Genomic DNA, 20,122 nt, shown 5'->3' with positions numbered 1-20,122 from the left:
CCCCCGGGCCCCCCCTGGCCAACGCCTCCGCCCTGCTGCGCGTCCGCTGTGAGCGGCCCCCCCCCCCCCCCCGGGTGGGGTCTCTATGGGGGGGGGTCTGGGGGGGTATTGGGGGTCCCTAGGGGGGAAATGGGGGGTCTCTATGGGGGGTATTGGGGTCTCTATGGGGGTCTGGGGGGGTCTGGGGGGTCTCTATGGGGGGTCTGGGGTCTCTATGGGGGGTATTGGGGTCTCTATGGGGGGGTCTGGGGGGTATTGGGGTCTCTATGGGGGTCTGGGGGGGTCTGGGGGGTCTCTATGGGGGGGTCTGGGGGTCCCTAGGGGGGCTATGGGGGGGTTTTGGGGTCTCTATGGGGGGATATGGGGGTCCCGCCCCCCCGGGCCCCCCTGGCCAACGCCTCCGCCCTGCTGCGCGTCCGCTGTGAGCGGCCCCCCCCCCCGGGGTGGGTCTCTATGGGGGGGGTCTGGGGGGGGTATTGGGGGTCCCTAGGGGGGAAATGAGGGGTCTGGGGGGGTCTCTATGGGGGGGTCTGGGGGGTATTGGGGTCTCTATGGGGGGATATGGGGGTCCCTAGGGGGGCTATGGGGGGGTTTGGGGTCTCTATGGGGGGATATGGGGGTCCCGCCCCCCCGGGCCCCCCCTGGCCAACGCCTCCGCCCTGCTGCGCGTCCGCTGTGAGCGGCCCCCCCGGGGGGGGGTCTCTGGGGGGGGGTCTGGGGGGTATTGGGGGGGGTATAGGGGTCTCTATGGGGGTCCCTAGGGGGCTATGGGGGGTATTGGGGGCGTATAGGGGGTCTGGGGGGGTCTGGGGGGTCTCTATGGGGGAGTATGGGGGGTATTGGGGTCTCTATGGGGGTCTGGGGGGGTCTGGGGGGTCTCTATGGGGGGGTCTGGGGTCTCTATGGGGGGTATTGGGGTCTCTATGGGGGGTCTGGGGGGTATTGGGGTCTCTATGGGGGTCTGGGGGGGTCTGGGGGTCTCTATGGGGGGGTCTGGGGGTCCCTAGGGGGGCTATGGGGGGGTTTTGGGGTCTCTATGGGGGATATGGGGGTCCCGCCCCCCCGGGCCCCCCCTGGCCAACGCCTCCGCCTGCTCCGCGTCCGCTGTGAGCAGCCCCCCCCGGGGTGGGGTCTCTGGGGGAGGTCTGGGGGGTATTGGGGGGTATAGGGGGCTATGGGGGTCTCTATGGGCGGGGTCTGGGGGGGTATTGGGGGGTCTGGGGGGGTCTGGGGGGTCTCTATGGGGGGATATGGGGGTCTCTATGGGGGGTCTGGGGGGTCTGGGGGGTCTCTATGGGGGGTATGGGGGTCCCTAGGGGGGCTATGGGGGGGGTTTGGGGTCTCTATGGGGGATCTGGGGGGGGTCTGGGGGGTCTCTATGGGGGGGTATGGGGGGGTCTGGGGGGGGTCTCTATGGGGGTTCTGGGGTCTCTATGGGGGGTATTGGGGTCTCTATGGGGGGTCTGGGGGGTATTGGGGTCTCTATGGGGTCTGGGGGGTCTGGGGGGGGTATAGGGGGGTCTGGGGGGGGTCTGGGGTCCCTAGGGGGGGTATGGGGGGTCTGGGGGGTCTCTATGGGGGGTCTGGGGTCTCTATGGGGGGTATTGGGGTCTCTATGGGGGGGTCTGGGGGTATTGGGGTCTCAATGGGGGTCTGGGGGGGTCTGGGGGTCTCTATGGGGGGGTATTAGGGGGTATTGGGGTCCCTAGGGGGGAAATGGGGGGTCTGGGGGGGGGTCTGGGGGGGGTACTGGGGTCTCTATGGGGACGATAGGGGGGATTGGGGTCCCTATGGGGGGGTACTGGACTCCCTATGGGGGGTATTGGGGTCCCTATGGGGGGCTATGGGGTCCCTAGGGGGGCTCTGGGGTCCCTGGGGGGGGTACTGGGTCTCTATGGGGAGTCTGGGGTGTCTGGGGGGGTCTGGGGGGGTATTGGGGTCTCTAGGGGGGTCTGGGGGGGTCTGAGGGGTCTGGGGGGATATGGGGGTCCCTATGGGGGGTATGGGGGTCCTAGGTGGGGTACTGGGGGGGTCTGGGGTTCTCTATGGGGGGGTATTAGGGGGTACTGGGGTCCCTAGGGGGGCTATGGGGTCCCTGGGGGGGGTACTGGGGTCCCTATGGGGGGTACTGGGGTCCCTAGGGGGGCTATGGGGTCCCTGGGGGGGTACTGGGGTCCCTATGGGGGGTATTGGGGTCCCTATGGGGGCTATGGGGTCCCTGGGGGGGGTACTGGGGTCCCTATGGGGGGTATTGGGGTCCCTATGGGGGGCTATGGGGTCCCTAGGGGGGCTCTGGGTCCCTGGGGGGGGTACTGGGGTCTCTATGGGGAGTCTGGGGTGTCTGGGGGGTCTGGGGGGGTATTGGGGTCTCTAGGGGGGGTCTGGGGGGGTCTGAGGGGTCTGGGGGGATATGGGGGTCCCTATGGGGGGTATGGGGGTCCCTAGGTGGGGTATTGGGGGGGTCTGGGGTTCTCTATGGGGGGGTATTAGGGGGGTATTGGGGTCCCTAGGGGGCTCTGGGGTCCCTGGGGGGGGGGTACTGGGGTCCCTATGGGGGGTATTGGGGTCCCTAGGGGGGCTATGGGGTCCCTAGGGGGGCTATGGGGTCCCTGGGGGGGTACTGGGGTCCCTAGGGGGGCTATGAGGTCCCTGGGGGGGGGTCTGGGGTCCCTATGGGGGGTATTGGGGTCCCTAGGGGGGGCTCTGGGGTCCCTGGGGGGGGTACTGGGGTCCCTATGGGGGGTACTGGGGTCCCTAGGGGGGCTCTGGGGTCCCTGGGGGGGGGTACTGGGGTCCCTATGGGGGGTACTGGGGTCCCTAGGGGGGCTATGGGGTCCCTGGGGGGGGTCTGGGGTCCCTATGGGGGGCTATGGGGTCCCTAGGGGGGGCTCTGGGGTCCCTGGGGGGGCTCTGGGGTCCCTATGGGGGGCTATGGGGTCCCTAGGGGGGCTCTGGGGTCCCTGGGGGGGGTACTGGGGTCCCTATGGGGGGCTATGGGGTCCCTGGGGGGGGCTCTGGGGTCCCTATGGGGGGTATAGGGGTCCCTAGGGGGGCTCTGGGGTCCCTGGGGGGGGTACTGGGGTCCCTATGGGGGGCTATGGGGTCCCGGGGGGGGGTACTGGGGTCCCTGGGGGGGGTCTGGGGTCCCTATGGGGGGTATTGGGGTCCCTATGGGGGGTACTGGGGTCCCTAGGGGGGCTCTGGGGTCCCCATGGGTGCTGGGGGGGGGCCATGGGGCACCACAGGGGTCCTGGAGGGACCCCGAGGGTCTCCGAGGGGGGTTCGGGGGGGTCCCAGGGGCTGGGGGGGGTCCCAGGGGCTACGGGGGGGGTCTCGGGGGTGGGGACCCCCCGCCGTGGGGCCGCCCCCAACGCCCCCCCCCGCCCCCCCCCCGCCCCAGACGCCCCCCAGGAGCTGCGGGTGGAGGTGGCACCGGCCGCCCCGGCCATCGAGGGCCGGGAGGTGACGCTGAGCTGCCGGGCGGCCGCCAACCCCCCGCCCCACGGCTACCGCTGGACCCACAACGGGCGGCCGCTGCCCCACGGCGAGGCCCAGCTCCGCCTGGCGCCCGTCCGGCCCCGCCACGCCGGCACCTACGGCTGCGAGGCCACCAACGCCGTGGGCACCGCCGCCTCCGACGGCCTCCTCCTCGACGTCCGCTGTGAGCCGGGGGGCAAGGCGTGGGGCGCGGCGTGGGGCGGGGCGTGGGGCGCGGTGTGGGGCGGGGGGCCTCCAGGCTCAGGAGGCCCTTGGGGGTCCGTCAGCCTTGACCTCCTTCTCGGGTGGAGGCTCAGGAGGCCCTTGGGGGTCCTCAACCCCGACCTCCTTCCCGGGTGGAGGCTCAGGAGGCCCTTGGGGCTCCTCAACCTTGTTCTCCTTCCCGGGTGGAGGCTCAGGAGGCCCTTGGGGGTCCATCAACCCCGACCTCCTTCCCGGGTGGAGGCTCAGGAGGCCCTTGGGGGTCCTCAACCCCGACCTCCTTCTCGGGTGGAGGCTCAGGAGGCCCTTGGGGGTCCGTCAGCCTCGACCTCCTTCTCGGGTGGAGGCTCAGGAGGCCCTTGGGGTTCCTCAACCTTGTTCTCCTTCCCGGGTGGAGGCTCAGGAGGCCCTTGGGGGTCCATCAACCTCTATCTCCTTCCCGGGTGGAGGCTCAGGAGGCCCTTGGGGGTCCTCAACCTCTATCTCCTTCCTGGGTGGAGGCTCAGGAGGCCCTTGGGGTTCCTCAACCCCGACCTCCTTCTTGGGTGGAGGCTCAGGAGGCCCTTGGGGGTCCATCAGCCTCGACCTCCTTCCCGGGTGGAGGCTCAGGAGGCCCTTGGGGGTCCGTCAGCCTCGACCTCCTTCTTGGGTGGAGGCTCAGGAGGCCCTTGGGGGTCCATCAACCTTGTTCTCCTTCTTGGGTGGAGGCTCAGGAGGCCCCTGGGGTTCCTCAACCTCGACCTCCTTCCCGGGTGGAGGCTCAGGAGGCCCTTGGGGGTCCATCAACCCCGACCTCCTTCTTGGGTGGAGGCTCAGGAGGCCCTTGGGGGTCCTCAACCTTGTTCTCCTTCCCGGGTGGAGGCTCAGGAGGCCCTTGGGGGTCCTCAAACCCGACCTCCTTCCCGGGTGGAGGCTCAGGAGGCCCTTGGGGCTCCATCAGCCCCGACCTCCTTCCCGGGTGGAGGCTCAGGAGGCCCTTGGGGGTCCTCAACCTTGTTCTCCTTCCCGGGTGGAGGCTCAGGAGGCCCTTGGGGTTCCTCAACCTTGTTCTCCTTCCCGGGTGGAGGCTCAGGAGGCCCCTGGGGCTCCATCAGCCCTGACCTCCTTCCCGGGTGGAGGCTCAGGAGGCCCTTGGGGTTCCTCAACCTCGATCTTCCCGGGTGGAGGCTCAGGAGGCCCTTGGGGGTCCATCAACCTCCACCCAAGAAGGTCGAGGCTGATGGACCCCCAAGGGCCTCCTGAGCCTCATCAACCCCGACCTCCTTCCCGGGTGGAGGCTCAGGAGGCCCTTGGGGTTCCTCAACCTTGTTCTCCTTCCTGGGTGGAGGCTCAGGAGGCCCTTGGGGGTCCATCAACCTCCACCCAAGAAGGAGGTGGAGGCTGATGGACCCCCAAGGGCCTCCTGAGCCTCCACCCAAGGAGGAGGTTGAGGTTGATGGAGACCCAAGGTCCTGAACCGTCAGGCAGCCTCCACCCCAGAAGGTGGAGGCTGATGGACCCCCAAGGGCCTCCTGAGCCTCATCAACCCCAACCTCCTTCCTGGAGGCTCAGGAGGCCCTTGGGGGTCCATCAGCCCCGACCTCCTTCCCGGGTGGAGGCTCAGGAGGCCCTTGGGGCTCCATCAACCCCCACGAGGGCCCAGGCGCCCCCCTGACCCCCCGCTCTGCCCCCCAGACGCCCCGCAGGACCTGCGCCTGGAGGCCTCGCCCCCCGCCCCGGCCATCGAAGGCCGGGAGGTGACGCTGAGCTGCCGGGGGGCCGCCAACCCCCCGCCCCACAGCTACCTGTGGACCCTCGACGGGCAGCTGCTGCTCCACGGCGAGGCCCAGCTCCGCCTGGCCTCCGTCCAGACCCACAACGCCGGCACCTACCGCTGCGAGGCCACCAACGCCGTGGGCACCGCCGCCTCCGAAGGCCTCTTCCTCGACGTCTACTGTGAGTTGGGGGGCGCGGCGTGGGGCGCGGCGTGGGGCGGGGGGCCTCCAGGCTCAGGAGGCCCTTGGGGGTCCATCAACCTTGTTCTCCTTCCTGGGTGGAGGCTCAGGAGGCCCTTGGGGCTCCATCAGACCCGACCTCCTTCCCGGGTGGAGGCTCAGGAGGCCCTTGGGGCTCCTCAACCTTGTTCTCCTTCCCGGGTGGAGGCTCAGGAGGCCCTTGGGGGTCCTCAACCTTGTTCTCCTTCTTGGGTGGAGGCTCAGGAGGCCCTTGGGGCTCCATCAGCCCCGACCTCCTTCCCGGGTGGAGGCTCAGGAGGCCCTTGGGGCTCCTCAACCTCGACCTCCTTCCCGGGTGGAGGCTCAGGAGGCCCTTGGGGGTCCTCAACCTTGTTCTCCTTTCCGGGTGGAGGCTCAGGAGGCCCTTGGGGCTCCATCAACCCCGACCTCCTTCCCGGGTGGAGGCTCAGGAGGCCCTTGGGGCTCCTCAACCTTGTTCTCCTTCCCGGGTGGAGGCTCAGGAGGCCCTTGGGGCTCCTCAACCCCGACCTCCTTCCCGGGTGGAGGCTCAGGAGGCCCTTGGGGCTCCTCAACCTCGTTCTCCTTCCCGGGTGGAGGCTCAGGAGGCCCTTGGGGTTCCTCAACCTCGTTCTCCTTCCCGGGTGGAGGCTCAGGAGGCCCTTGGGGCTCCTCAACCCCGACCTCCTTCCCGGGTGGAGGCTCAGGAGGCCCTTGGGGCTCCTCAACCTCGTTCTCCTTCCTGGGTGGAGGCTCAGGAGGCCCTTGGGGTTCCTCAACCTCGTTCTCCTTCCCGGGTGGAGGCTCAGGAGGCCCTTGGGGCTCCTCAACCTCTATCTCCTTCCCGGGTGGAGGCTCAGGAGGCCCTTGGGGCTCCTCAACCTCGTTCTCCTTCCCGGGTGGAGGCTCAGGAGGCCCCTGGGGGTCCTCAACCTCTATCTCCTTCCCGGGTGGAGGCTCAGGAGGCCCCTGGGGGTCCTCAACCTCGTTCTCCTTCCCGGGTGGAGGCTCAGGAGGCCCCTGGGGGTCCTCAACCTTGTTCTCCTTCCCGGGTGGAGGCTCAGGAGGCCCTTGGGGTCCCTCAACCTTGTTCTCCTTCCCGGGTGGAGGCTCAGGAGGCCCTTGGGGCTCCTCAACCTCGTTCTCCTTCCCGGGTGGAGGCTCAGGAGGCCCTTGGGGCTCCTCAACCTTGTTCTCCTTCCCGGGTGGAGGCTCAGGAGGCCCCTGGGGGTCCATCAACCTCGTTCTCCTTCCCGGGTGGAGGCTCAGGAGGCCCTTGGGGGTCCTCAACCCCGACCTCCTTCCCGGGTGGAGGCTCAGGAGGCCCCTGGGGCTCCTCAACCTCGTTCTCCTTCCCGGGTGGAGGCTCAGGAGGCCCTTGGGGCTCCTCAACCCCGACCTCCTTCCCGGGTGGAGGCTCAGGAGGCCCTTGGGGGTCCATCAACCTTGTTCTCCTTCCTGGGTGGAGGCTCAGGAGGCCCTTGGGGCTCCATCAGACCCGACCTCCTTCCCGGGTGGAGGCTCAGGAGGCCCTTGGGGCTCCTCAACCTTGTTCTCCTTCCCGGGTGGAGGCTCAGGAGGCCCTTGGGGGTCCTCAACCTTGTTCTCCTTCTTGGGTGGAGGCTCAGGAGGCCCTTGGGGCTCCATCAGCCCCGACCTCCTTCCCGGGTGGAGGCTCAGGAGGCCCTTGGGGCTCCATCAGCCCCGACCTCCTTCCCGGGTGGAGGCTCAGGAGGCCCTTGGGGGTCCTCAACCTTGTTCTCCTTTCCGGGTGGAGGCTCAGGAGGCCCTTGGGGCTCCATCAACCCCGACCTCCTTCCCGGGTGGAGGCTCAGGAGGCCCTTGGGGCTCCTCAACCTTGTTCTCCTTCCCGGGTGGAGGCTCAGGAGGCCCTTGGGGTTCCTCAACCCCGACCTCCTTCCCGGGTGGAGGCTCAGGAGGCCCTTGGGGCTCCTCAACCTCGTTCTCCTTCCCGGGTGGAGGCTCAGGAGGCCCTTGGGGTTCCTCAACCTCGTTCTCCTTCCCGGGTGGAGGCTCAGGAGGCCCTTGGGGCTCCTCAACCCCGACCTCCTTCCCGGGTGGAGGCTCAGGAGGCCCTTGGGGCTCCTCAACCTCGTTCTCCTTCCCGGGTGGAGGCTCAGGAGGCCCTTGGGGTTCCTCAACCTCGTTCTCCTTCCCGGGTGGAGGCTCAGGAGGCCCTTGGGGCTCCTCAACCTCTATCTCCTTCCCGGGTGGAGGCTCAGGAGGCCCTTGGGGCTCCTCAACCTCGTTCTCCTTCCCGGGTGGAGGCTCAGGAGGCCCCTGGGGGTCCTCAACCTCTATCTCCTTCCCGGGTGGAGGCTCAGGAGGCCCCTGGGGGTCCTCAACCTCGTTCTCCTTCCCGGGTGGAGGCTCAGGAGGCCCCTGGGGGTCCTCAACCTTGTTCTCCTTCCCGGGTGGAGGCTCAGGAGGCCCTTGGGGTCCCTCAACCTTGTTCTCCTTCCCGGGTGGAGGCTCAGGAGGCCCTTGGGGCTCCTCAACCTCGTTCTCCTTCCCGGGTGGAGGCTCAGGAGGCCCTTGGGGCTCCTCAACCTTGTTCTCCTTCCCGGGTGGAGGCTCAGGAGGCCCCTGGGGGTCCATCAACCTCGTTCTCCTTCCCGGGTGGAGGCTCAGGAGGCCCTTGGGGGTCCTCAACCCCGACCTCCTTCCCGGGTGGAGGCTCAGGAGGCCCCTGGGGCTCCTCAACCTCGTTCTCCTTCCCGGGTGGAGGCTCAGGAGGCCCTTGGGGCTCCTCAACCCCGACCTCCTTCCCGGGTGGAGGCTCAGGAGGCCCTTGGGGTTCCTCAACCTTGTTCTCCTTCCCGGGTGGAGGCTCAGGAGGCCCTTGGGGTTCCTCAACCTCTATCTCCTTCCCGGGTGGAGGCTCAGGAGGCCCTTGGGGTCCCTCAACCCCGTTCTCCTTCCCGGGTGGAGGCTCAGGAGGCCCTTGGGGTTCCTCAACCTCTATCTCCTTCCCGGGTGGAGGCTCAGGAGGCCCTTGGGGGTCCTCAACCTCGTTCTCCTTCCCGGGTGGAGGCTCAGGAGGCCCTTGGGGCTCCATCAGACCCGACCTCCTTCCCGGGTGGAGGCTCAGGAGGCCCTTGGGGCTCCATCAACCTTGTTCTCCTTCTTGGGTGGAGGCTCAGGAGGCCCTTGGGGGTCCTCAACCTCTATCTCCTTCTTGGGTGGAGGCTCAGGAGGCCCTTGGGGTTCCTCAACCTCGACCTCCTTCCCGGGTGGAGGCTCAGGAGGCCCCTGGGGGTCCTCAACCTCGTTCTCCTTCCCGGGTGGAGGCTCAGGAGGCCCTTGGGGGTCCATCAACCTTGTTCTCCTTCCCGGGTGGAGGCTCAGGAGGCCCTTGGGGTCCCTCAACCTTGTTCTCCTTCCCGGGTGGAGGCTCAGGAGGCCCTTGGGGGTCCATCAACCCCAACCTCCTTCCCGGGTGGAGGCTCAGGAGGCCCTTGGGGCTCCTCAACCTCGACCTCCTTCCCGGGTGGAGGCTCAGGAGGCCCTTGGGGTTCCTCAACCTCGACCTCCTTCCCGGGTGGAGGCTCAGGAGGCCCCCGGGGGCTCCCCCAGCCCCGACCTCCGCCCCACCAGCCTCCCCCCCCCGCCTCCCCGCAGACCCTCCCCGCGGGGCCTCCCTGCAGGCCCTGTCCCCGCTGCCGGCCCTCTCGGGCACCCGGGTGACGCTGCGCTGCGCCGTGGGGCCCGCCCGGCCCCCCGCCCTCCCCGCCGTCCTCTGGCTCCGCGACGGCCGCCCGGACCCCGCCGCCCCCCCCGGCCCCACGTGGGCCTTCGCGGCCGCCCCGGAGCGCGCCGGCACCTACAGCTGCGAGGCCCGAAACGCCGCCGGGGCCGCCCGCTCCCCCCCGCTGCCCCTCGACGTCTGGGGTGAGTCTGCGTGTTGTCCCCCCCCCTGTTCCCCCCCCCTGTCCCCCCCCCGACGCGGCGGGCTCCAGCCCCACATGGCCCCTCCCAGCCCCACATGATGGTTTCCAGCCTCCTTAATGGCGGTTTCCAGCCCCCCATGATGCTTTCTACCCCCCCATGATGGTTTCCAGCCCCCCCATAACACTTTCCAGCCCCCCTTAGCAGTTTCCAGCCCCCCCATAGCAGTTTCCACCCCCCCATAGCAGTTCCCAGCCCCCCATAACAGTTTCCAGCCCCCCATAGCAATTCCCAGCCCCCCATGATGGTTTCCAGCCCCCCCACAGCAGTTCCCAGCCCCCCATAGCAATTTCCAGCCCCACATGATGCTTTCCAGCCCCCCACAGCGGTTTCCAGCCCCCCCATAGCAGTTCCCACCCCCCATAGCAGTTCCCAGCCCCACATAACGCTTTCCAGCCCCCCACGGCGGTTTCCAGCCCCCCATGATGGTTTCCAGCCCCCCCATAACACTTTCCAGCCCCCCATGACGGTTTCCACCCCCCCATAACAGTTTCCAGCCCCCCCATAGCAGTTCCCACCCCCCCATAGCAGTTCCCAGCCCCCCATAACACTTTCCAGCCCCCCCATAGCAGTTCCCAGCCCCACATGATGCTTTCCACCCCACATGATGCTTTCCAGCCCCCCACAGCGGTTTCCAGCCCCCCCATAGCAGTTCCCAGCCCCCCCATAGCAATTCCCAGCCCCCCATAGCAGTTTCCAGCCCCCCATAACACTTTCCAGCCCCCCATGATGGTTTCCAGCCCCCCCATAGCGGTTCCCAGCCCCCCACGGCGGTTTCCAGCCCCCCATGATGGTTTCCAGCCCCACATAGCAGTTCCCAGCCCCACATGATGGTTTCCAGCCCCCCATGATGGTTTCCAGCCCCCCATGATGGTTTCCAGCCCCCCATAACACTTTCCAGCCCCCCAGGACGGTTTCCACCCCCCATAGCAGTTCCCAGCCCCCCATAGCAGTTCCCAGCCCCCCATGATGCTTTCCAGCCCCCCCATAACACTTTCCAGCCCCCCCATAGCAGTTCCCACCCCCCCCATAGCAGTTTCCAGCCCCCCATGATGCTTTCCAGCCCCCCATGATGGTTTCCAGCCCCCCCACAGCAGTTCCCAGCCCCCCATAACAGTTCCCACCCCCCCATAACACTTTCCAGCCCCCCATAGCACTTTCCAGCCCCCCACGGCGGTTTCCAGCCCCCCATAAGAGTTTCCAGCCCCCCACGGCGATTTCCAGCCCCCCCATAGCAGTTCCCAGCCCCCCCATAGCAGTTTCCAGCCCCCCATGATGGTTTCCAGCCCCCCCATAGCAGTTTCCAGCCCCCCCATAGCAGTTTCCACCCCCCCATAGCAGTTCCCAGCCCCCCCATGATGGTTCCCAGCCCCCCCAGCAGTTCCCAGCCCCCCATAACACTTTCCACCCCCCCATAGCAGTTCCCAGCCCCCCCATCCCAGTCCAGGGCTGGTTCCCAGTGGTGGTTTCCAGCCCCCCCATCCCAGTCCTCCCAGTCCGGGACCGGTCCCAGCACCCGTCCCCCCCCCATCCCAGTCCTCCCAGTCCAGGCCAGTTCCCAGCACCCGTCCCCCCCCCATCCCAGTCCTCCCAGTCCAGGCCAGTTCCCAGCACCCGTCCCCCCCCCACCCCAGTCCTCCCAGTCCGGGACCGGTCCCAGCACCCGTCCCCCCCCCATCCCAGTCCTCCCAGTCCAGCACCGGTCCCAGCACCCGTCCCCCCCCCATCCCAGTCCTCCCAGTCCGGGACCGGTCCCAGCACCCGTCCCCCCCCCATCCCAGTGCTCCCAGTCCAGGCCAGTTCCCAGCACCCGTCCCCCCCCCACCCCAGTCCTCCCAGTCCGGGACCGGTCCCAGCACCCGTCCCCCCCCATCCCAGTCCTCCCAGTCCAGCACTGGTCCCAGCACCCGTCCCCCCCCCATCCCAGTCCTCCCAGTCCAGGCCAGTTCCCAGCACCCGTCCCCCCCCCCATCCCAGTCCTCCCAGTCCGGGAGTGGTCCCAGCACCCGTCCCCCCCCCCATCCCAGTCCTCCCAGTCCAGCACCGGTCCCAGCACCCGTCCCCCCCCCATCCCAGTCCTCCCAGTCCGGGACCGGTCCCAGCACCCGTCCCCCCCCCCATCCCAGTCCTCCCAGTCCAGCACTGGTCCCAGCACCCGTCCCCCCCCCATCCCAGTCCTCCCAGTCCAGGACCAGTCCCAGCACCCGTCCCCCCCCCATCCCAGTCCTCCCAGTCCAGGACCAGTCCCAGCACCCATCCCCCCCCATCCCAGTCCTCCCAGTCCAGCACCGGTCCCAGCACCCGTCCCCCCCCCATCCCAGTCCTCCCAGTCCAGCACCGGTCCCAGCACCCGTCCCCCCCCCATCCCAGTCCTCCCAGTCCAGCACTGGTCCCAGCACCCGTACCCCCCCCATCCCAGTGCCCCCCCAGGCCGTGCGGGTGGAGCAGCGGCCCGGGGGCCCCGTGGCGGCGGGGGAGCCCGTGGGGCTGCGTTGCGCCTGGGGGGGGGCCCGGCCCCCCGTCGCCGCCGTCGCCTGGCTCAAAGATGGCCGCCCGCTGCCCGCCGCCGGCCCCCACCTCCGCCTGCCCCCCGCCCGCCCCCCCGACGCCGGCGCCTACGTCTGCGAGGCCCGAAACGCCGCCGGGGCCGCCCGCAGCCCCCCCGCCCTGCTCCAGGTCCTCTGTGAGTGGCCCCGGCCCCGGCCCCGGGGGCCCAGGCGTCCGGGAGGGAGCCCAGGGTCTGGGAGGGGCCCAGGCATCCGGGAGGGACCCAGGCATCCGGGAGGGGCCCAGGCGGCCGGGAGGGACCCAGGTGTCCGGGAGGGACCCAGGTGGCCGGGAGGGGCCCAGGTGTCCGGGAGGGGCCCAGGCGTCCGGGAGGGAGCCCAGGGTCTGGGAGGGGCCCAGGCGTCCGGGTGGGAGCCCAGGGTCTGGGAGGGGCCCAGGCGTCCGGGAGGGACCCAGGTGGCCAGGAGGGGCCCAGGTGTCCAGGAGGGGCCCAGGCGTCCGGGGAGGCGGGAACCCAAGCACCATGGGGGGCCCAGGCGTCCGGGAGGGGCCCAGGGTCTGGGAGGGGCCCAGGGGGTCCGGGGAGGCGGGAACCCAAGCACCACGGTGGGCCCAGGCATCCGGGAGGGGCCCAGGCATCCGGGAGGGGCCCAGGTGTCCGGGAGGGGCCCAGGCGTCCGGGGAGGCGGGGAACCCAAGCACCATGGGGGGCCCAGGTGTCCGGGAGGGGCCCAGGCGTCCGGGTGGGGCCCAGGCGTCCGGGGAGGCGGGAACTCAAGCACCATGGGGGGCCCAGGTGTCCGGGTGGGGCCCAGGTGTCTGGGAGGGGCCCAGGCGTCCGGGAGGGGCCCAGGCGTCCGGGGAGGCGGGGAACCCAAGCACCACGGGGGGCCCAGGCGTCCGGGAGGGGCCCAGGCGGCCAGGTGGGACTCCAGGGCTCTGGGAGGGGCCCAGGCATCCGGGAGGGGCCCAGGCGGCCAGGAGGGGCCCAGGCATCCGGGAGGGACCCCAGGGTCTGGGAGGGGCCCAGGCGTCCGGGAGGGGCCCAGGCATCCGGGTGGGAGCCCAGGGTCTGGGAGGGACTCCAGGCGTCCGGGAGGGGCCCAGGCGTCCGGGGAGGGGCCCAGGCGTCCGGGGCGGGCTGACGCCGGGCGCAGACGGGCCGCGGCAGGTGGAGCTGGTGCCGGAGCCGGGCCCGGTGGTGCCGGAGGCGGCCGACGTCTCGCTGCGGTGCCGAGCGGCCGCGTGGCCCCGGCCCGGCGCCTTCGAGTGGTTCCGCGACGGGCGGCCGCTGGGCCGGGGCCCCGGAGACCTCTGGGTGCTGCGCGCCGTCGGGGCCCAGGCGTCCGGGCGCTACCGCTGCCGCGCCACCAACGCCGTCGCCTCCGCCGACTCGCCCGACGTCCCCATCACCGTCTACTGTAAGGGGCCCAGGTGTCCGGGAGCCTCCCTTCGACCCTCCTCCCTCGGGGCCCAGGCGTCCGGGGGGGGCCCAGGTGTCCGGGAGGGGCCCAGGTGTCCGGGAGGCTCCCTTCGACCCTCCTCCCTCGGGGCCCAGGTGTCCGGGGTGGGCCCAGGCGTCCAGGGTGGGCCCAGGTGTCCGGGAGGGGCCCAGGTGTCCGGCAGGGGCCCAGGCGTCCGGGATGGGCCCAGGCATCTGGGAGGGGCCCAGGCGTCCGGGAGGCTCCCTTCAACCCTCCTCCCTTGGGACCCAGGTGTCTGGGGTGGGCCCAGGCGTCCGGGAGCCGCCCTTTGAACCTCCTCCCTCGGGGCCCAGGCGTCCGGGGTGGTCTAGGGAGGACCTAGGTGTCTACGTAGGGGTCAGGAGGGCCCAGGCGTCCGGGTTGGGTTAGGAAGGGCCCAGGCGTCCAGGTCGGGCTCCGAAGGGCCCAGGCGTCCGGGTTGGGTTAGGAAGGGCCCAGGCGTCCGGGTTGGGCTCCAAAGGGCCCAGGCGTCCGGGTCGGGTTAGGAGGGGCCCAGGCGTCCGGGGCGGGTTAGGAGGGGCCCAGGCGTCCGGGTCAGGCTCTGAAGGACCCAGGCGTCCGGGTTGGGTTAGGAGGGGCCCAGGCGTCCGGGTTGGGTTAGGAAGGACCCAGGCGTCCGGGTCGGGTCAGGAGGACCCAGGCGTCCGGGTTGGGCTCCAAAGGACCCAGGCGTCCGGGTTGGGTTAGGAGGGGCCCAGGCGTCCGGGTTGGGCTCCGAAGGGCCCAGGCGTCCGGGTTGGGTTAGGAGGGGCCCAGGCGTCCGGGTTGGGCTCCAAAGGACCCAGGCGTCTGTGTTGGGTTAGGAAGGGCCCAGGCGTCCGGGTTGGGTTAGGAGGGGCCCAGGCGTCCGGGTCGGGCTCCGAAGGACCCAGGCGTCCGGGTTGGGTTAGGAAGGGCCCAGGCGTCCGGGCCGGGCTCCGAAGGACCCAGGCGTCCGGGCGGCCTCTCTCCCCCGCAGACTCGACCGCCACCATCTTGCGGAGAACCTTCCTGGGCCTCGGCGTGGGGCTGGGCTCCCTCCTGCTGCTGGGCGCCCTTGGGTGCTGCCTGCGCCGCCGGTGAGCCCAGGCGTCCGGGAGGGGCCCGGGCGTCCGGGCAGGGGCCCAGGCGTCCGGGGAGGGACCCAGGCGTCCGGGTGTCCGTGCAGGTGGCGGCGGGTGGCGGCGGACGAGGAGCCGGTCGTGGAGCCGCCGGGGACCTTCTTCCTCCGCAACAAGAAGGTACCAACCCCCCCCCCCACCCCCACCCCCGCCCCGGACGCCTGGGCCCCTCCCGGACGCCTGGGTCCCCTCCGCAGCCCCGGACGCCTGGATCCGCCGTGGGCCCCGCCGACGCCACCCTGAGCTACTCGTCGCTGCTCTTCCCGCCCGGGCGCCCGGCGGGGACCGGGGCCAGGTAAGCCCCGCCCATGGGTGGCCCTGTCCCCAGGGGCCCCGGCGTCCGGGTGACGTCCCCTCCCCCCCCGTGTCGCAGGCTGCGCGGGGACGCCGTGGTCTACAGCGTCCTCAAGAGGGGCCAGGGGGACGCCAAGGTACCGCCGTGTCCCCGTCCCCCCCCCCCCGTTGTCCCCTGTCCCGTCACCGCCCCCCGGGTCCTGCCGCCGTGTCCCTGTGTCTCTGGGTGTCCCCTGTGTCCCCATGTCCCCGTGTCCCATCAGCGTCCCTGTGTCCTGTCCCCGTGTCCCCATGTCCCCGTGTCCCATCGCTGTCCCCATGTCTTGTCCCCGTGTCCCATCACCGTCCCTGTGTCCTGTCCCCGTGTCCCCATGTCCCTGTGTCCCATCCCCGTGTCCCATCCCTGTGTCCCATCGCCATCCCCATGTCTTGTCCCCGTGTCCCATCACCGTCCCTATGGCCTGTCCCCGTGTCCCCATGTCCCCACATCCCATCGCCATCCCCATGTCTTGTCCCCGTGTCCCATCACCGTCCCTATGGCCTGTCCCCGTGTCCCCATGTCCCTGTGTCCCATCGCCGTCCCCATGTCTTGTCCCCGTGTCCCATCACCGTCCCTATGGCCTGTCCCCGTGTCCCCATGTCCCCGTGTCCCATCGCCGTCCCCATGTCTTGTCCCCGTGTCCCATCACTGTCCCTGTGTCCTGTCCCCGTGTCCCCATGTCCCTGTGTCCCATCGCCGTCCCCATGTCTTGTCCCCGTGTCCCATCACCGTCCCTATGGCCTGTCCCCGTGTCCCCATGTCCCCGTGTCCCATCGCCGTCCCCATGTCTTGTCCCCGTGTCCCATCACTGTCCCTGTGTCCTGTCCCCGTGTCCCCATGTCCCTGTGTCCCATCGCTGTCCCCATGTCTTGTCCCCGTGTCCCATCACCGTCCCTGTGTCCTGTCCCCGTGTCCCCATGTCCCTGTGTCCCATCCCCGTGTCCCATCCCTGTGTCCCATCGCCATCCCCATGTCTTGTCCCCGTGTCCCATCACCGTCCCTATGGCCTGTCCCCGTGTCCCCATGTCCCCACATCCCATCGCCATCCCCATGTCTTGTCCCCGTGTCCCATCACCGTCCCTATGGCCTGTCCCCGTGTCCCCATGTCCCTGTGTCCCATCGCCGTCCCCATGTCTTGTCCCCGTGTCCCATCACCGTCCCTATGGCCTGTCCCCGTGTCCCCATGTCCCCACATCCCATCGCCATCCCCATGTCTTGTCCCCGTGTCCCATCACCGTCCCTATGGCCTGTCCCCGTGTCCCCATGTCCCCGTGTCCCATCGCCGTCCCCATGTCTTGTCCCCGTGTCCCATCACTGTCCCTGTGTCCTGTCCCCGTGTCCCCATGTCCCTGTGTCCCATCGCCGTCCCCATGTCTTGTCCCCGTGTCCCATCACCGTCCCTATGGCCTGTCCCCGTGTCCCCATGTCCCCGTGTCCCATCACCGTCCCTGTGTCCTGTCCCCTTGTCCCCATCCCCGTGTCCCATCGCCGTCCCCATGTCTTGTCCCCGTGTCCCATCACCGTCCCTATGGCCTGTCCCCATGTCCCCATGTCCCTGTGTCCCATCACCGTCCCTATGGCCTGTCCCCGTGTCCCCATGTCCCCGTGTCCCATCGCCGTCCCCATGTCTTGTCCCCGTGTCCCATCACTGTCCCTGTGTCCTGTCCCCGTGTCCCCATGTCCCTGTGTCCCATCGCCGTCCCCATGTCTTGTCCCCGTGTCCCCATGTCCCCGTGTCCCATCACCGTCCCTATGGCCTGTCCCCGTGTCCCCATGTCCCCGTGTCCCATCGCCGTCCCCATGTCTTGTCCCCGTGTCCCATCACCGTCCCTATGGCCTGTCCCCATGTCCCCATGTCCCTGTGTCCCCATGTCCCATCGCCATCCCCATGTCCCATCCTCCATCCCTGTCCCCATGTCCCATCACCGTCCCTATGGCCTGTCCCCGTGTCCCCATGTCCCTGTGTCCCATCGCCGTCCCCATGTCTTGTCCCCGTGTCCCATCACCGTCCCTATGGCCTGTCCCCGTGTCCCCATGTCCCTGTGTCCCATCGCCGTCCCTGTGTCCTGTCCCCGTGTCCCCATGTCCCCGTGTCCCATCGCCGTCCCCATGTCTTGTCCCCGTGTCCCATCACCGTCCCTGTGTCCTGTCCCCGTGTCCCCATGTCCCCGTGTCCCATCGCCGTCCCCATGGCCTGTCCCCATGTCCCCATGTCCCCGTGTCCCATCGCCGTCCCCATGTCTTGTCCCCGTGTCCCATCACCGTCCCTATGGCCTGTCCCCATGTCCCCATGTCCCCGTGTCCCATCGCCGTCCCCATGTCTTGTCCCCGTGTCCCATCACCGTCCCCATGGCCTGTCCCCATGTCCCCATGTCCCCGTGTCCCATCGCCGTCCCCATGTCTTGTCCCCGTGTCCCATCACCGTCCCTATGGCCTGTCCCCGTGTCCCCATGTCCCCGTGTCCCATCGCCGTCCCTATGGCCTGTCCCCGTGTCCCCGTGTCCCTGTGTCCCATCGCCGTCCCCATGTCTTGTCCCCGTGTCCCATCACCGTCCCTATGGCCTGTCCCTGTGTCCCCCTGTCCCTGTGTCCCATCGCCGTCCCTATGGCCTGTCCCTGTGTCCCCATGTCCCCGTGTCCCATCACCGTCCCTATGGCCTGTCCCCGTGTCCCCATGTCCCTGTGTCCCATCGCCGTCCCCATGTCTTGTCCCCGTGTCCCATCACCGTCCCTATGGCCTGTCCCCGTGTCCCCATGTCCCCGTGTCCCATCGCCGTCCCCATGTCTTGTCCCCGTGTCCCATCACCGTCCCTGTGTCCTGTCCCCATGTCCCCATGTCCCCGTGTCCCATCACCGTCCCTATGGCCTGTCCCCGTGTCCCCATGTCCCCGTGTCCCATCGCCGTCCCCATGTCTTGTCCCCGTGTCCCATCACTGTCCCTGTGTCCTGTCCCCGTGTCCCCATGTCCCTGTGTCCCATCACCGTCCCTATGGCCTGTCCCCATGTCCCCATGTCCCCGTGTCCCATCACTGTCCCTGTGTCCTGTCCCCGTGTCCCCATGTCCCTGTGTCCCATCGCCGTCCCCATGTCTTGTCCCCATGTCCCATCACCGTCCCTATGGCCTGTCCCCGTGTCCCCATGTCCCCGTGTCCCATCGCCGTCCCCATGTCTTGTCCCCATGTCCCATCACCGTCCCTATGGCCTGTCCCCGTGTCCCCATGTCCCCGTGTCCCATCACCGTCCCTGTGTCCTGTCCCCGTGTCCCCATGTCCCCGTGTCCCATCGCCGTCCCCATGTCTTGTCCCCGTGTCCCATCACCGTCCCTATGGCCTGTCCCTGTGTCCCCACATCCCATCGCCGTCCCCATGTCTTGTCCCCGTGTCCCTTCCCTGTCCCTGTGTCCTGTCCCTGTGTCCCGTCCCTGTGTCCCCATGTCCCCGTGTCCCATCGCCATCCCCATGTCTTGTCCCATCACTGTCCCCATGTCCCATCCTCCATCCCTGTCCCCATGTCCCATCACCGTCCCTATGGCCTGTCCCTGTGTCCCCCTGTCCCTGTGTCCCCACGTCCCATCGCCATCCCCATGTCTTGTCCCCGTGTCCTTGTGTCCCATCACTGTCCCCATGTCCCATCCTCCATCGCTGTCCCCGTGTCCCATCGCCATCCCTATGGCCTGTCCCTGTGTCCCCATGTCCCTGTGTCCCCACGTCCCATCGCCATCCCCATGTCTTGTCCCCATGTCCCCGTGTCCCATCTCCGTCCCCATGTCTTGTCCCCGTGTCCCATCCCCGTGTCATCGTCCCCGCGTCCCCATGCCCACGTCCCATCACCGTCCTGGTGTCCCCGTCCCTGTGTCCCATCCCCAGCTCCCGTCGCCATCATGTCCCCATGTCCCCGTGTCCCATCGCCGTCCCCGTGTCCCCGTGTCCCCATCCCGTCCCCGTGTCCCCCCCCCTTGTCCCCGCGTCCCCCCCCCCGACGCCGCCCGTGTCCCCGCAGGCCGCCGAGGGTCCCGACTACGAGAACGTGGGACGCGGGGACGGACGCGGGGACGGGGACGGGGACGGGGACGGGGACGGGGACGGGGAGGGGACCCTGCTCTACGCCGCCCTGGCCCTGTCCCCCCCGGGGACCCCGCGGGGACGCGGGGGGGACGCTGGGGACGCCGAGGACGCCGTGGAGTACGTGGCCCTGCGCCACTGAGGGACATGGGGACACGGGGGGACATGGGGACACGGGGGGACACGGGGGACATGGGGACACGGGGGGACATTGGGGACATGGGGGGACATGGGGACATGGGGACTCCAGGACTTGGTCACCATGGGGACATGAGGACACGGGGGGGGGGACGTGGCCACCATGGGGACATGGGTGGCACCAGGACACGGCCACCACGGTGACACCGGGGACATCAGGACCTGGGGACACAGAGGGGTGGTGACAGCAGGGACGGGGGGGACGTGGCCACCATGGGGACACGGGGACATGGGGACATGGGGACATGGGGACATGGGGACACGGGGACACGGGCGCCGTGGGGACCCGGGGGACACAAGGACACGGCCGCCGTGGGGGACACGCCAAGGACACGCCAAGGCTGCGGCGGGGGACACGCAGGGACGGGGCTGTGGCCACCGGCGTCCTGGGGACACGGCCGCCACCGCGGGGGCCACGGAAGGACACGGATGGGGACACGCCTGGGACACGCGTGCACACGGATGGGGACACGCCTGGGACACGCCACGGCCGGCGCGGGGACACGCGGGGACACGCACAGCCCCTCCCACCAATAAAAGCCACCAGCTGCGTTATTAGCTCGGATGTCTGGGCCCCTCCGGGACGCCTGGGCCCCTCCCAGACACCTGGGTCCCTCCCGGACGCCTGGGCCCCTCCCGGACACCTGGGCCCCCCCCCGGACACCTGGGACCCTCCCGGACGCCTGGGCCCCACCCGGACACCTGGGCCCCTCCCGGACGCCTGGGCCCCACCCGGACACCTGGGCCCCTCCCGGACGCCTGGGCCCCTCCCTGATGCCTGGGCCCCCCGGACACCTGGGCCCCCCGGACACCTGGG

General features: G+C 69.8%; 1 protein-coding gene across 1 annotated transcript; it reads left to right on the top strand.

Moving 5' to 3' along the window:
* The first annotated feature begins 360 nt into the window (after positions 1-360).
* On the top strand, positions 361-19,273 carry CD22 (CD22 molecule). Its single transcript, XM_064503540.1, has 11 exons — positions 361-421; positions 3,401-3,661; positions 5,374-5,634; positions 9,294-9,563; positions 12,040-12,303; positions 13,286-13,549; positions 14,571-14,670; positions 14,760-14,832; positions 14,910-15,007; positions 15,086-15,143; positions 19,046-19,273. The coding sequence occupies exons 1-11, from the start codon at positions 361-363 to the stop codon at positions 19,247-19,249; spliced, it is 1,914 nt and encodes a 637-aa protein (XP_064359610.1). The 3' UTR covers positions 19,250-19,273.
* Positions 19,274-20,122: the final 849 nt, after the last annotated feature.

This window comes from Dromaius novaehollandiae, chromosome 38 (assembly GCF_036370855.1).
Source record: "Dromaius novaehollandiae isolate bDroNov1 chromosome 38, bDroNov1.hap1, whole genome shotgun sequence".
Lineage (NCBI taxonomy): Eukaryota > Metazoa > Chordata > Aves > Casuariiformes > Dromaiidae > Dromaius > Dromaius novaehollandiae.
Note: the sequence above shows the minus strand (reverse complement) of the source record. Positions and strands in the feature narration are given on the sequence as shown.

What these genes read in the sequence shown, in the direction of transcription:
- CD22 (XM_064503540.1), top strand. Translation starts at nt 361, where the DNA reads ATGGGGGTCCCGCCCCCCCGGGCCCCCCTGGCCAACGCCTCCGCCCTG. An exon ending in GCTGCCCCTCGACGTCTGGG is followed by an intron (nt 9,564 to 12,039) that starts GTGAGTCTGCGT and finishes CCCCCATCCCAG; the next exon opens with TGCCCCCCCAGGCCGTGCGG. An exon ending in CGTCCCCATCACCGTCTACT is followed by an intron (nt 13,550 to 14,570) that starts GTAAGGGGCCCA and finishes TCTCCCCCGCAG; the next exon opens with ACTCGACCGCCACCATCTTG.